The sequence below is a fragment of the Heterodontus francisci genome, chromosome 3, assembly GCF_036365525.1.
Source record: "Heterodontus francisci isolate sHetFra1 chromosome 3, sHetFra1.hap1, whole genome shotgun sequence".
Lineage (NCBI taxonomy): Eukaryota > Metazoa > Chordata > Chondrichthyes > Heterodontiformes > Heterodontidae > Heterodontus > Heterodontus francisci.
Genome location: NC_090373.1, coordinates 201,694,677 through 201,711,640, shown reverse-complemented (window position 1 = coordinate 201,711,640; position 16,964 = coordinate 201,694,677). Strand labels below are relative to the sequence as shown.

Here is a 16,964-nt window from a genome sequence, read left to right as displayed (position 1 = left end):
TTGCAGGTGTTGGTGTTCCCATGTATTTGCTGCCCTTGTCCTTCTAGTTGGTAGAGGTTGTGGGTTTGGAAGATGCTGTCTAAGGAGCCTTGGTGCATTGCTGCAGTGCATCTTGTCGATGGTTCACACTGCTGCCACTGTGTGTCGGTGGTAGAGGGAGTGAATGTTTGCAGATGGTGTGCCAATCATGCGGGCTGCTTTGTCCTGGATGGTGTCGAGCTTATTGAGTGTCGTTGGAGCTGTACCCATCCAGGCAAGTGGAGAGTATTCCATCACACTCCTGACTTGTGCCTTGTAGATGATGGACAGGCTTTGGGAAGTCAGGAGGTGAGTTACTCGCCTCAGGATTCCTATCCTCTGAGCTGCTCTTGTCGCCACGGTGTTTATATGGCAACTACAATTCAGTTTCTGGTCAATGGTAGCCCCTAGGATGTTGATAGTGAGGGATTCAGCGATGGTATTGCTGTTGAATATCAAGGGGAGATGGTTAGATTCTCTCTTGTTGGAGATGATCATTGCCTGGCACTTTTGTAGTGCAAATGTTTCTTGCCACTTATCAGCCCAAGCCTGGATATTGTCCAGGTCTTGCTGCATTTCTACACGGACTGCTTCAGTGTCTGAGGAGTCACGAATGATGCTGAACATTATGCAATCATCAGCGAACATCCCCACTTCTGACCTTGTGATTGAAGGAAGGTCATTGATGAAGCAACTGAAGATGGTTGGGCCCAGGACACTATCCTGAGGAACTCCTGCGGTGATGTACTGGAGCTCAGATGATTGACCTCCAACAACCACAACCATCTTCCTTTGCGCTAGGCCCGTAGCCTTGTATGCTGTGGCGTTGCAAGTGCTATCCAAATACTTTTTAAATGTTGTGAGGGTTCCTGCCTCAACCACCCCTTCAGGCAGTGTGTTCCAGGTTCCAACCACCCTCTGGGTAAAATTTTTTTTCCTCAACTCCCCTTTAAACCTCCTGCCCCTTACCTTAAATCTATACCCCCTGTTTTTTTTTAATTCATTCATGGGATGTGGGCATCGCTGGCCAGGCCAGCATTTATTGCCCATCTCTAATTGCCCTTGAATTGATTGGCTTGCTCGGCCATTTCAAGGGCATGTAAGAGTCAACCACATTGCTGTGGCTCTGGAGTCACCTGTAGGCCAGACCAGGTAAGGACAGCAGATTTCCTTCCCTAAAGGACATTAGTGAACCAGATGGGTTTAGTGGTTATTTATCCTTCCATTAAGGGAAAACGTTTCTTCCTATCTATCCTAACAATGCCCCTCATAATTATGCATACCACAATCATGTCCCCCTTCTCCGCTCCAAGGAAAACAACCCCAGCCTATCCAGTCTCTCATCATAGCTGAATTGCTCCAGCCCAGGCAACATCCTGGTGAATCTCCTCTGCACCCTCTCCAGTGCATTCACATCCTTCCTATAGTGTGGTGCCAGAACTGTACACAGTTCTGTCCTAACTAGCGTTTTATATAGCTCCATCTTAACCTCCCTGCTCTTATATTCTATGCCTCGGATAATAAAGGCAGGTATCCCGTATGCCTTCCTAACCATTTTATCTACCTGTGCTGCTGCCTTCAGTGATCTATGGACAAGTACACTCTGATCCTCTGTACTCCTTAGGGTCCCACCATCCATTATATATTCCCTTGCCTTGTTAGTCCTCCCAAAGTGCATCACCTCACACTTCTCAGGATTAAATTCCACCTGCCACTGCTCCGCCCATCTTACCAGCCCAACTATATCGTCCAGTAATCTAGGGCTTTCCACTTTAGCCAGATCCTGTTATATCATATTGAAATCTGCCTTCCCCCAATTCAGTACATTTATTTCCAGTCCCTCTTTGTTCTTTTCCATAACTACCTTAAATCTTACAGAGTTACGGTCACTATCCCCGAAATGCCCCCATTGCCACTTCTACCACTTGTCCGGCTTCATTCCCTCGGATTTAGTGCAGTACCTCTCCTCCTCTTGTCGGACTCTGTACATGCTGGCTCAAAAAGCTCTCCTGAATGCACTTTTAGAATTCCGCCCCCTTTAACTCTTTTGCACTAATACTATCCCCTCTAATATAGGGGAAGTTGAAATCCCCTACTATTATTACCCGATTATTTTTGCACCTCTGTACGATTTGCCTACATATCTGCTCCTCTATTTCTCCCTGACTGTTTGGGGCCTGTAGTACACTCCCAGCCAAAGTGATTGCCCCCTTTTTATTTTTAAGTTCGACCCATATCTCCTCATTAGAGGAACCTCCTAAGATATCATCCCACCTTACTGCAGTAATTGACTCCTTGATCAACAGCGCAATGCCACCTCCTCTTTTACCCCCTCCCCTATCACATCTGAAGATTCTATTCCCTGGGATAGTGAGCTGTCAGTCCTGCTCTTCCCTCAACCATGTCTCAGTGATAGCAATGGGATCATATTTCCATGTTTTAATCAACGTCCTCTATTCATCTGCCTTCCTAGTAAGACTCCTTGCATTAAAATAGATACAATCCAGCCTTGCATTATTTGCTTGAGACTTAACAGGTCTTTATTTACTCTGCCCTCCGGGCTGACTTTGCTTCTCTTCAATATTTGATTGTGCATCATCCCCTACTGTGCTTCCACTCTGTATCCCATCCCCCTGCTATATTAGTTTAAACACCACCCCCCCCCCCCGCCCCCACGGCACTAGCAAACCTCCCAGGAAGGATGTTGGTCCCGTTCCGGTTCAGGTGCAACCCGTCCAACTTGTACAGATCCCACTTTCGCCAAAAATGGGCCCACTGATCCAGGAAACGAAAGCCTTCCCTCCTGAACCGTCTCCTCAGCCAAGCAATCATCTGCTCTAACCTTCTATTCCTATACTCACTAGCCCGTGGTACCGGGAGAAACCCAGAGATTACAACCAGTGAGGTCCTTCTTTTTAATCTGCTACCTCGCTCCCTAAATTCTTTTTGCAGGACCTCATCCCTCTTTCTACCTATGTCATTGGTACCAATGTGGACCACGACCTCCAGCTGTGCACCCTCCCCCTCCAGAATACTCTGTAACCGCTCGGTGATATCCATGACCCTTGCTCCCGGGAAGCAACATACCATCCTGGAATCACATCTGCGACCACAGAAACACGTATCTGTTCCTCTCACCATAGAATCCCCTACCACTATTGCCCTCTTGTCCCTTTTTCTTCATCCCAGCACAGCTGAGTCATCCATGATGTTCCGGTTATGAAACTCAGTGCATTCCCCAGAGGAACCCTCTTTCCCACTGGTACTCAGAACTGAACACCGATTAGAAAGTGGGCTGTCCTCTGGGAACTCCTTCACTACCTGCCCTGACTTCTTTGTCCATCCAGCAGCCACCCAGTCCCGCCCCGACTGTGCTCGCCTAGGCACTGGGTTGACTACCTCCTGAAACGTGCCATCCATGTAGTCCTCCACCTCGCAGATGCACCACAGTGTCTCCAGCTGCCGCTCGGGCTCTGAAACCCGAAGCTCAAGCTTCTGAAACAGGAGACACTTTCTGCAGACATGTTCTCCAAGATCACATGACACGTTCACGACTTCCCACATTTCACAGGAGGCACATTCCACTTGGCCGAGCTGCCCTGCCATTACTTACCTTTCAATGAAAACTTGCTAGTGTAATAACTTACCAGCTATTTACAATCAGCCCTTATCCCCTGTACCTCTGAAGCTGAGAAAGAAAAAGACCAAAGAGCATCTTCCACCGTCCCCAGCCAGCAAAAAAACCCATACTCAACCCACGGCACTCCGTGCAAACAACACCAGTACAACTAGTAATTACTAACAATTTACAGGTAGCTATCCGAGGGCTTTAATTTAAAAGGAACCTTTTTTTCACACAATCTATCACAGCTATCCACAGATAGGTGAAGGGCCTCAAGCCCCACTCTTCCTTTTATAGCTCTTCTCCAGCCCTATTCCTTCCAGGTCCACTGCTGCCCTGGACATCAGGTAGGTGAAGGGCCTCGAGCCGCGCTCTTTCTTTTATAGCTTTTCTCCGGCCCTGTTCCTTCCAGGTCTGCCGCTGCCTGCTGCTGCCCCGGACATCAGGTAGGTGAAGGGCCTCGAGCCCTGCTCTTTCTTTTATAGATTTTCTCCAGCCTTGTTCCTTCCAGGTCCGCAGCTGCCTGCTGCAGCCCTGGACGTTAGGTAGGTGTTACACCTCCTGTAATTGCATGGGAAGGTGCCGTAGGAAGGGGACGAGGTGTTGAGGGTAATGGAGGAGTGGACCAGGGTGTCATGGAGGGAATGATCCCTTCAGAATGCTGACAGGGGAGGGGAGGGGAAGATGCGTTTGGTAGTGGCATCACGCTGGATGTGGCGGAAATGACGGAGGATGATCCTTCGAATGTGGAGGCTGGTGAGGTGGAAGGTGAGGACAAGGGGAACCCTGTCGAGGTTCGAAGAGGGAGGGAAGGGGTGAGGGTAGAGGTGCGTGGAATGGACCAGACACAGTTGAGGGCCTTGTCAACCACAGTGGGGGGGGACTCCTCGGTTGAGGAAAAAGGAAGACATATTAGAAGCGCTGTCGTGGAAGGTTGCATCACCAGAGCAGATGCGTTGGAGATGGAGAAACTGGGAAAATGGAATGGAGTCCTCACAGGAGGCAGGGTGTGAACGAGTGTAATCGAGGTAGCTGTGGGAGTCGGTGAGCTTATAATGAATATTGGTATACAGCTAATCCCCAGAGACGGAGACGGAGAAGTCGAGGAAGAAATGTGTCGGAGATGGACCATGTAAAGATGAGAGAAGGGTGGAAATTGGAAGCAAAGTTAATCAAGTTTTCTAGTTCGGGGCAGGAGCAGGAAACGGCACCGATACAGTCATTAATGTACTGGAAAAAGGGTTGGGGGAGGGGGCCTGAATAGGACTGCAATAAGGAATGTTCAACATACCCCACAAAAAGACAGGCATAACTAGGACCCATGCGGGCACCCATAGCAACACCTTTTACTTGAAGGAAGTGTATGGAGTTGAAGAGAAGTTGTTCAATGTGAGAACAAGTTCAGCCAGGCGGAGGAGGGTGGGGTGGTGGATGGGGACTGGTTGGACCTCTGTCCAAGGAAGAAGCGGAGAGCCCTCAAACCATCTTGGTGGGGAATGGAGGTGTAGAGAGATTGGACGTTCACAGTGAAGAGGAGGCGGTTGGGGCCAAGAAACTGGAAATTGTCAAAATGACATAGGGCGTCGGAAGAGTCACAGATGTAGATTTCGTGTTTAATACGCTGTCCAACAGTCTCACTACTGTTAGGGGGCCTATAAACTACTTCCACCAGCTTTTTCTGATCCTTCCTATTCATCATCTCCACCCATATTGATTCTACTTCCTGACTATCTGAGCCAATGACCTTATGTCTTAGTTTATTATCACGGCTCCCCCTGCTCCTTTTCCATTCTGCCTGTCTTTTCAAAATATTGTGTACCCTGCCAAAGTGGTCAACCTCACATTTTCCCACATTATACTCCATCTGCCAAAGTTTTGCCTACTCACTTAACCTCCATTTAAAGATACTTTGTGTCCTTCTCATAACTTGCTTTCCTCCCTGTCTTTGAGTCGTCCACAAATTTGGCTACAATACACTTGGTCCCTTCATTCAAGTCATTAATATGGATTGTAAATCGTTGATGCCCCAGCAGTGAACCCTGTGTTACAATTTTCTAACCTGGAAGTGCCCCATTTATCCAAACTGTCTGTTTCCTGTTCGTTAGTTAGATAATCCTGTATCCATGCTGATGTATTATCCCCAACACCATGAGCTCTTAGGTTGTGTAATAACATTTTATGTAGTACCTTATCAAATGCATTTTGGAAATCCATGTACACAACATTTACTGGTTCCTTTTTATCCACTGTGCTTGTTACATCCTCAAAGAAATCTAATAAATTTGGCAAATACAATTTCCCTTTCACAAAACCATGACTCAGCCTTATTACATTAGGATTATTTAAATGTCCTGCTTCTACGTCCTTAATAATGGGTTCCAGCATTTTCCCAATGTCAGATGTAAGACTAACTGGCCGATAGTTTCCTGCCTTCTGTCTCCCTCATTTCTTGAATAGAGGTGTTACATTTGCGGTTTTCCAATCCACTGGGACCTTTCCAGATTCTAAGGAAATTTGGAAGATCATAACCAATGCATCCACTATCTCTGCAGCTACTTCTTTTAAGACGCTAGGACTCATCTCCCTGTAATCTTAGTACTTTGGCTAATACAAAAGAATCATTTCCCAGGTGAAAACTTGAGGATCACCGGTGCAATGATAGAGTAATTAACAACAGCAAGCATAGATTTTGAAAAGAAGATTCGACCTGACCAAATTGCAAGGCAAAATCAGAAGTGAGATCAGGAATTTTTTTTTAAATATGGTGCATTGTTAATGATGTGAATTGCACTGCCTGAAAGGGTGGATTGTGGAAGGAAATTCAGTGGTAACTTTCAAAAAAGAATTGGATAGAGAAACATAGAAAATAGGAGCAGGAGTAGGCCATTCGGCCCTTCGAGCCTGCTCTGCCATTCATTATGATCATGGCTGATCATCCAACTCAGTAGCCTGTTCTGGCTTTCGCCCCATACCCTTTGATCCCTTTAGAGCTATATCTAACTCCTTCTTGAGAACATACAATGTTTTGGCCTCAAATGCTTTCTGTGGTAACGAATTCCACAGGCTCACCACTCTCTGGGTCAAGAAATATTTCCTCATCTCAGTCCTGAAAGGTTTACCCCATATCCTTAGACTATGACCCCTGGTTCTGGACTCCCCCACCATCGGGAACATCCTTCCTGCATCTACACTGAAGTCCTGTTAGAATTTTATAGGTTTCTATGAGATCCCCCCCTCACTCTTCTGAACTCCAGCGAATATAATCCTAACCGACTCAATCTCTCCTCATTCGTCAGTCCTGCCATCCTAGGAATCAGTCTGGTAAAACTTCGCTGAACTCCTCTATAGCATGAACTTCCTCAGATAAGGAGACCCAAACTGCACATGATATTCCAGGTGTGGCCTCACCAAGGCCCTGAATAATTGCAGCAAGACATCCCTGCTTCTGTACTTGAATCCTCTCTCTATGAAGGCCAACATACCATTTGCCTTTTTTACCGCCTGTTGCACTTGCATGCTTACCTTCAGCAACTGGTGTACGAGAAGACCCAGGTCTCGCTGCATATTCCCCTCTCTCAGTTTATAGCCGTTCAGATAATAATCTGCCTTCCTGTTTTTGCCACCAAAGTGGATAACCTCACATTTATCCACATTATACTGCATCTGCCATGCATTAGCCAACTCTCAACCTGTCCAAATCACCCTGAAACCTCTCTGCATCCTCCTCACAACTCACCCTCCCACCCAGTTTTGTCTCATCTGCAAATTTGGAGATATTACATTTAGTTCCCTCAGCTAAATCATTAATGTATATTGTGAATAGCTGGGGTCCTAGCACCGATCCCTGCAGTACCCCACTAGTCACTGCCTACCATTCGGAAAAAGACCCATTTATATCTACTCTTTGTTTCCTGTCTGCCAACCAATTTTCTATCCATCGCAATACACTACCCCCAATCCCATGCGCTTTAATTTTACATGCTAATTTCTTATGTGGGACTTTGTCGAAAGCCTTCTGAAAGTCCAAATAAACCACATCCACTGGCTTCCCCTTATCAACTCTACTAGTTACATCCTGGAAGAATTCTAGTAGATTTGTCAAGCATGATTTACCTTTCGTAAAACCATGTTGACCCTGCCCGATTCTACCACTGTTCTCTAAGTGCTCTGCTACAAAATCTTTTGATAATGGACACCAGAATTTTCCCCACTACCGACGTTAGGCTGACTGGTCTATAATTCCCTGCTTTCACTCTACCTCCCTTTTTAAATAGTGGGGTTACATTAGCTACCCTCCAATCTGTAGGAAATGTTCCAGAGTCTATAGAATCTTGGAAGATGACCACAAATGCATCCACTATTTCTAGGACCACTTCCTTAAGTACTCTGGGATGCATAACCTCAGGCCCTGGGGATGTTTCAGCCTTCAATCCCATCAATTTTCCCAACACCATTTCTCTACTAATACTGATTTCTTTCAGTTCCTCTCTCTTACTAAGCCTTGTGTTCCCCAACATTTCTGGTATGATATTTGTGTCCTCCTTTGTGAAGACAGAACCAAAGTATGCATTTAGTTGGTCAGCCATTTCTTTATTCCCCATAATAAATTCCCCTGTTTCTGACTGTAAGGGACCTACATTTGTCTTCACCAATCTTTTTCTCTTCACATACATATAGAAACTTTTACAGTCAGTTTTTATGTTCCCTGCGAGCTTGTTCTCGTACTCTATTTTCCCCTTCTTAATCAATATACATTTGAAAACTTTGCAGAGCTATGGGGAAAGGGCAGAGGTGTCGGAATAATTGAATAGCTCTTTTAAACACCCGTCACAGACACAATGGAATGAATTTCACTGCCTGGAAAAGTGGATTGTGGTAGCAGATTCAGTGGTAACTTTCGAAAGACTTGACTTCCATCCGAAATAGGCGTGTAGTTGGTGAAGTGTGTGTGCTGCTATTGCAACATCTGCATGGTGGCTTGAAGAGTGAGTTACAGTCCTTTAAGAGCTGTTGCCCAGCAATATCCCTTCCCATGACATTTGTACACTATATTCCAAGAGTGCCATGCTAAAATTCCAGTGAGCCTACATTGATGCATAGCAGCCACAGTGCTTGACAAGTTGGATTCCTGGCACCACTATGTAAGAATAGCATTATCGGCTATTTATACTTGGAAAATAATTTGTACATAATAGAAGTGACTGGGATTATTGCATTCGAAACATGCATTTTCGTCAGAATTATGCTGAGTTTGGCCATGTTGATGCAAAATTATAGTTTTTTTTGATAATTTTACAATGCCTTTTGTGGTGCAGGTTATGGTACCGAATCTGGATGATATTCAGCATGCTATTAACCGAACAATCCAAATGCTTTTGGATGTGAGCCGTAAGGTGACACAGTGGAGGCAGTCGAAGAGTCATCACGATATTGCTAATGATACAGAGAATTTGGAAGGTAGGGAGTGCTGTTGGGCCTCATGACCTTTCTCTATTCAAAGCATTTTGTGTTCTTAACATAATTTTCAAAAGCAAGAAACTGAAGACAGATGGAGAATAGTCATTATTTTGGGCCCCATTATCAAAAAGGGTATTATTCAAGTGTAGTTTGCATATTTTGGGATAATTGTATACTGGCGGTGGGGGTCTTAATGTCGAGGGTAACCTAAACAAAAAAGAACAAAGAACAAAGATAATTACAGCACAGGAACAGGCCCTTCGGCCCTCCAAGCCTGCGCCGATCCAGATCCTCTCTCTAAACATGTCGCCTATTTTCTAAGGTTCTGTATCTCTTTTCTTCCTGCCCATTCATGTATCTGTCTAGATACATCTTAAAAGACTCCATCGTGCCCGCATCTACCACCTCCGCTGGCAATGCGTTCCAGGTGCCCACCACCCTCTGCGTAAAGAACTTTCCACGCATATCCCCCCTAAACTTTTCCCCTTTCACTTTGAACTCGTGTCCTCTAGTAATTGAATCCCCCACTCTGGGAAAAAGCCTCTTGCTATCCACCCTGTCTATACCTCTCATGATTTTGTACACCTCAATCAGGTCCCCCCTCAACCTCCGTCTTTCTAATGAAAATAATCCTAATCTACTCAACCTCTCCTCATAGCTAGCGCCCTCCATACCAGGCAACATCCTGGTGAACCTCCTCTGCACCCTCTCCAAAGCATCCACATCCTTTTGATAATGTGGCGACCAGAACTGTACGCAGTATTCCAAATGTGGCCGAACCAAAGTCCTATACAACTGTAACATGACCTGCCAACTCTTGTACTCAATGCCCCGTCCGATGAAGGAAAGCATGCCGTATGCCTTCTTGACCACTCTATTTACCTGCGTTGCCACCTTCAGGGAACAGTGGACCTGAACACCCAAATCTCTCTGGACATCAATTTTCCCCAGGACTTTTCCATTTACTGTATAGTTCACTCTTGAATTGGATCTTCCAAAATGCATCACCTCGCATTTGCCCTGATTGAACTCCATCTGCCATTTCTCTGCCCAACTCTCCAATCTATCTATATTCTGCTGTATTCTCTGACAGTCCCCTTCACTATCTGCTACTCCACCAATCTTAGTGTCGTCTGCAAATTTGCTAATCAGTCCACCTATACTTTCCTCCAAATCATTAATGTATATCACAAACAACAGTGGTCCCAGCACGGATCCCTGTGGAACACCACTGGTCACACGTCTCCATTTTGAGAAACTCCCTTCCACTGCTACTCTCTGTCTCCTGTTGCCCAGCCAGTTCTTTATCCATCTAGCTAGTACACCTTGGACCCCAAGCGCCTTCACTTTCTCCATCAGCCTGCCATGGGGAACCTTATCAAACGCCTTACTGAAGTCCATGTATATGACATCGACAGCCCTTCCCTCATCAATCAACTTTGTCACTTCCTCAAAGAATTCTATTAAGTTGGTAAGACATGACCTTCCCTGCACAAAACCATGTTGCCTATCACTGATGAGCCCATTTTCTTCCAAATGGGAATATATCCTATCCCTCAGTATCTTCTCCAGCAGCTTCCCTACCACTGACGTCAGGCTCACTGGTCTATAATTACCTGGATTATCCCTGCTACCCTTTTTAAACAAGGGGACAACATTAGCAATTCTCCAGTCCTCCGAGACCTCACCCGTGTTTAAGGATGCTGCAAAGATATCTGTTAAGGCCCCAGCTATTTCCTCTCTTGCTTCCCTCAGTAACCTGGGATAGATCCCATCCGGACCTGGGGACTTGTCCACCTTAATGCCTTTTAGAATACCCAACACTTCCTCCCTCCTTATGCCGACTTGACCTAGAGTAATCAAACATCTGTTCCTAACCTCAACATCCGTCATGTCCCTCTCCTCGGTGAATACCTATGCTGAGATCCCCACGTTGCCTCTTTTATGGAAGGCCTGCCAAATTTAGTACCAATCAGGCACTTAAATGGACAGCGACGGGCCTTCCATGGGATTTAGGAGCCCTCGCTGGAAGTCCTGTCCTTGGAGAGCTGCCTGCCAATCAGAGCCCAGCAGCTGCTGTGCCACCACAGAGGCGGTGGCTGCTGCTGGAGATGACCATCACGGAGGCCGAGGGTCATCGCTGGATCCAGATCTCAGGTAAGTCGGGGGGAGGGGTTTTGTGGGTTGGGGGTGGGAGAGGAGGGTGGAGGGGGGGCCGGCAGCAAGGGCAGGTGGGTGGCCCTCAGCAGGCCCCCTGCATCTTCACAGTGCTGCATCCTTTGTTCAGGCACTTCGTGCCTTTGAACAAGGGACCCAGCCTCCCCAGGACGGGAAGCAACCTGCAGAGTTTTTCGTACCATCCTTCCCGTGCGGTGACAGGGCTGTCCACTGTATGGGTAATTGAGGCTACAGCGGGAAGAGGCCCTTAATTGGGGGTCAGTTAGCCAGTGTCTTTTATTTGTTCAGGGGATGTGGGCATCCCTGGCTAAGCCAGCATGTATTGCCCATCCCTAATTGCCCTTGAGAAGGTGTTCCCATGCATCTGCTGTCCTTGTCCTTCCAGCTAGTAGAGGTCGTGGGTTTGGAAGGTGCTGTCAAAGGAGCCTTGGTGAATTTTTGCAGTCCATCTTGTATATGGTATACATTGCTGCCACTGTGCGTCGTTGGTGAAGGGAGTGAATGTTTGTGGATGGTGTGCCAATCAAGCGGGCTGCTTTGTCCTGAATGATGCCAAGATTCGTCAGTGTTATTGGAGCTGCACCCATCCAGGCAAGTGGAGTATTCCATCAAACTCCTAATTTGTGCCTTGAAGAGTGTGGACAAGCATTGGGGAGACAGGAGGTGAGTTACTCGCTGCAGAATTCCCAGCCTCTGACCTGCTTTTGTAACCACAGCATTTATGTGGTTGGTCCAGGTCAGTTTCTGGTCAGTAGTGACCCCAGGATGTTGATAGTGGGGGATTCAGTGATAATAATGCCATTGAACATCAAGGGGAGATGGTTAGAATCTCTTTTTTGAGATGGTCATTGCCTGGCACTAGCCTGGCACAAATGTAACTTGCCAACTATCAGCCCAAGCCTGGATGTTGTCCAGGTTTTGCAGCATATGGACATGGGCTGCTTCAGTATCTGAGGAGTCGCGAATGGTGCTGAACATTGTGCAATCATCAGCGAATATACCCATTTCTGATGTGCTGGAAGGAAGGTCATTGATGAAACAGCTGAAGGTGGTTGGGCCTAGGATACTCCCCTGAGGAACTCTTGCAGTAAAGTCCTGGTCCTGAGATGATTGACCTCCAACAATTACGACCATCTTCCTTTGCGCTAGGTATGACTCCAACCAACCGAGAGTTTTCCCTCTGATTCCCACTGACTCCAGTTTTGCTAGGGATCCTTGATGCCATACTCGCTCAAATGCTGCTTTGAAGTCAAGGGCAGTCACTATTACCTCACCTCTGGAGTTCAGCTCTTTTGTCCATATTTGGACAAAGGCTGGAATGAGGTCAGGAGCTGAATGGCCCTCGTGGAACCCAAACTGAGCGTCAGTGAGCAGGTTATTGCTGAGCAAGTGCTGCTTGATAGCACTGTTGACGACCTTTCCTGATGATCGGGAGTAGACTGATAGGGCGGTAATTGCCCGGGTTGGCTTTGTCCTGCTATTTGTGTACAAGACATACCTGGGTAATTTTCCACATTGCTGGATAGATGCTAACGTTGTAGCTGGACTGGAACAGCTTGGCTAGGGGCACGGCTAGTTCTGGAGCCCAAGTCTTCAGTACCATTGCCAGAATGTTGTCAAGGCTCATAGCCTTTGCAGTATCCAGTACCTTCAGTCATTTTTTGATAACACATGGAATGAATCAGATTGACTGAAGACTGGCATCTGTGAGGCGATCAGGAGGAGACCGAGATGGATCATCCACTCGGCATTTCTGGCTGAAGATGGATGCAACCTCTTCAGCCTTGACTTTTGTACTGATGTGCTGGGCTCCCCCATCATCAAGGATGGGGATATTTGTGGAGCCTCCTTCTCCTGTCAGTTGTTTACTTGTCCACCACCATTCATGACTGGATGTGACAGGACTGCAGTGCTTAGATCTGATCAGTTGGTCGTGGGATCGCTCAGCCCTGTCTATTGCACGCTGCTTCTGCTATTTGGCATGCCAGTAATCCTGTGTTGTTGCTTCACCAGGCTGATAACTCATTTAGAGGCATGCCCTCCTGCACTCTTCATTGAACCAGGGTTAATGGTTGATGGTAATGGTAGAGTGGGGGGTATGGCGGACCGTGAGGTCACAGATTGTGGTTGAATACATTTCTGCGACTGCTGATGGCCCACAGCGCCTCATGAGTTACTAGATCTATTCGAAATCTATCCCATTTAGCACAATGATAGTGCCACACAATACAATGATGCGTACCCTCAGCGTGAAGACGGGACTTAGTCTCCACAACGACTGTGCGGTGATCACTGCTTCCAATGCTGTCATGGACAACTACATTGCTGTGGGTCTGATGTCACATGTAGGCCAGACAGGTAAGGATGACAGATTTCCTTCCCTAAAGAACATTCATGAACCAGATATCGCGACTACACTAACTTTGTTTTTTGGATCTTTATTAATTGAATTCAAATTCCACCATCTGCAGTGGTGGGATTTGAACCCATGGCCCCACAGCATTAGCCTGGGGGCTCTGGGTTACTCATTACCACTACTCCACCGCCTTCCATAGTTCAGGGCCTCAATTGGCAGTGGGGTGGACTAAATTGCGGTTTTATGCGGTTGTATTGGCAGCTAATTCTCACGTGCCCAGTTTAAAGCAGGAGTGTCCAGGACAGTTTCTGGGAATGACACCTGTGTAAGGCAATAAGAGAACTCTTCCCAGCTGAAAATATTTTGTCTGCTGGTTGAATGGTTCCTTTCAGAGATAAAGTTTCACTGTTCACCATTGCTTTGGATCAGAAGGGTCTTAAATCACCTCTGGCAGAGCAAGAGATTGGAGTGAGTGCCATGGAAGCCCTCTTGTAGGCTATCCAGACTATCCAGCCATGCAAATGATCTGGCCCCACAATTTGGGACAAGGTCAACATTTTTGTGCTTGGGCATACTAGGCTCTGTTCCCCCTCACTTACATTGGCAGGGCAGGAACCCGAGAAAAAACTGCTTCGTAATCTTTACCCAGTGACTATCAGTAGATATACTAAAAAGCTATTTTATGGTTGTTAAGTATGTAAATTTGTTCTCCTTAACAGAAATAAATGAAAATAGGAATTTAAGAAAGCTGAGGAATTTTTATCATAATGTGGCAGAACACAAAGACGTAACCAAATTAGTAGTACTACTGTCTACTTCTGTCAACTCACTGAGAGATACTATCACCAGTGCACTAGAAGGCTTTCAAAAATTCAAGATGCTGTGGCTAAAAGACAGAGAGACTACAATTAAGGTATTGTAAATATCCCTCACTTATAGAAGTTCCCTTGAACCGCTTTTTTGCTATTTCTGATGATTAGCCTTCCACTGACATTTATGACATGTCTGAAGATCGATTCATGTATTTTAGACAGGGAGATAAAATTAGTGAGCATTTAGAAATGCTTGGATTAATCAAGAACAGATTGGATAGTGTTACAATAGTAAGGGACTGTTAACTTTTAAAAAGTGAAAGTCGAATTCCTAGTTTTTATTTACTGTAAGAATTACACCACAAGATTTCCAGTTTTAAACAAAAAAACTTTACTGTACAAAAATTAAACAAAGCAAAACACTACTAACAACTCTACAATTTGAAAACACTTTTACTTTAAACTTAAAATTTAAAAAAAAATGTATACTGTACACTCGAGGGGCTGAATTTTATGAGCGCTTTGCAAATTGCAGCTATGATCTTGGGGGTCTGCCCACGTGGATCCGCCATTGTTGAGCCCCCGTGATATTTCACAGGGGAGGCTCATTTAAATGGAGTGGGCAGAGTGGCCACCCCCAATGACATAGTGGGGGCAGCTGCTCCAATCCCGGCCACAGCTTCAGGTGCCACCCCGCAGGCGCCAGTGCCATTTTTAAGGGCCGTAAGCACTTACCAGCAAATTTAATTTTTAATGTGATTATTACCTTTAATTTATATAAAAGCATTAAAGTACAGATCAAAGCCCCTCTTCTACCCCCCCCCCCTCCCCAATCATAAACCAATAAATTTATTTCCCTCTCCCCCCGCCACCCCGAGAAAACATTTTTGCCGGTCCTGACCTTTCACCCCCAAACCTTATGATCTTTGCTTTTCAACCCCTTCCCACCACCATCCCCTCAGCCAATCGAGTAAGTTTCCTCCATTCATGCCCCCCCCCCCCACCCCCCCCGCCATCCCGACCTGAAAATGAAACTTCTCCTCCCTCCCCACCAGTGTCTCGCCTTGAATCCCCAAAAGGGGATCGGAAGGCACATGGAACGACTGCCTGGTCCAGGTAAGTTAATTTGCATGTATTAGCATACATTTATTTAGACACACGAAGGCCTCGCTGCCGAGGGGCTGCACCGAGACCTTGCCGTCACCAGTAAAATGCAGCAGGGCCTTCTAGGCATTGGGGGTTGTGGCAGGCCTTTCCTGTAAAAATTTTCTGGGCCCCCCCCACTACGACCCCTGATGCTGGAGGGCGAGTAAAACTCAGCCCTAGATCTCAACAGAACAACCCCACTTGACTTTTACTTCCACCCCATGAGTTACCCTATACTTTGCAGGATCTTGGTTGTTTGTTCACTTCTCCTCGGACAAATTCAAAATGCACCACAGCTCTTGGATTTCACTTCAATTTCTTTAATTTCTCAGCTTTCTTCTGAGGTATCAGATTTCCTGGGGGTTCTTCCTCTAGCTTCAGCAGCGCGAACCCTGCAGTTTTCCTTCAGCAACCGAAAAATCTGGATTTCCCAGCTTGAGCAGGGGCTTGCCTCAAAATAGAAACACCCTGGTTATTGGTGGCCCCTCTGCTCCTGACAACAGCAGCTCCCAAAGCCAATTGCTTTCTCTGTGACCAACAGCCTGTCTGAAGACTGTCTGTGACCAACAAGCACACCCATAAATAGCTGGTGGTACATTTAAGATGTCCCAGATAGCAGTTTAAACTAATTATTTCCAATTCCAAATCTCTTTGTTCTGGAAAATCATATGAATAATTTAACCCCCTGATTGAGGCAGATGCAGACACACTGGGCTGCATTTTACAGCCCCCTGACATCAGGGGTCATGGCGGGGGAGGCCGGAAAATGCCTCTAGTAGAGGTCCGCCACAGGCCTCGACACCGGGAAGGCCCGGCCCGATATTGCTGATAGCAACGAGATCTCATGACGGCCCCACCCCGTTGCCCGGCGATGGGACCCCAATTAAATATTTAAACTTATTCGTATAAATGAACTGATTATCTTTCTGCTCTCGCCATCCGTCCTGGAGCGATATTGTTGCTGGTGGCTGGCAATCCCGCACCTTCGGATCCTCACCCGGGGATCCGAGGTGGAACACTGGTGGGGAGGGGAGAGCAGGTAATTTTTTAGTGCGGGAGGAGGGGCAGCAGCGTCAGACTCAATTCATTGATCTAGGAGATGGTGGGAAGGGATAAAGTTTAAAAGTTTATGTACTTTGGTGGGGTACGGTCAGGTGCACAAGGTAAGTGATTTGGGGTGGGGGTGGAGTGGGCAGGTGATTAATTCTGTGGTTATTGGGGGGTGTAGGAGAGGGTCAGGATCAGTGCATTTTATTTTTTAAAAACACTGTATCTTTACATAATTAAATTGAATGTTAGGGCTCGATGACCTTAAAAAATGGCATCAGCAAAGGCTGCTGACGCCATTGCTGGAGCTATCCACCCACCTCCTCCA

At 46.5% G+C, this 16,964-nt stretch overlaps 1 protein-coding gene across 1 annotated transcript in view; it reads left to right on the top strand.

The window, feature by feature from the left end:
• LOC137367179 (dynein axonemal heavy chain 8-like) overlaps positions 1–16,964 on the top strand; it is a 2,062,041-nt gene that overhangs the window by 674,934 nt on the left and 1,370,143 nt on the right. The window contains exons 50-52 of the mRNA XM_068028615.1: positions 8,956–9,097; positions 11,090–11,254; positions 14,351–14,544. Coding sequence (XP_067884716.1) covers positions 8,956–9,097; positions 11,090–11,254; positions 14,351–14,544 — 501 coding nt within the window. The remainder of the gene's footprint in view (positions 1–8,955; positions 9,098–11,089; positions 11,255–14,350; positions 14,545–16,964) is intronic.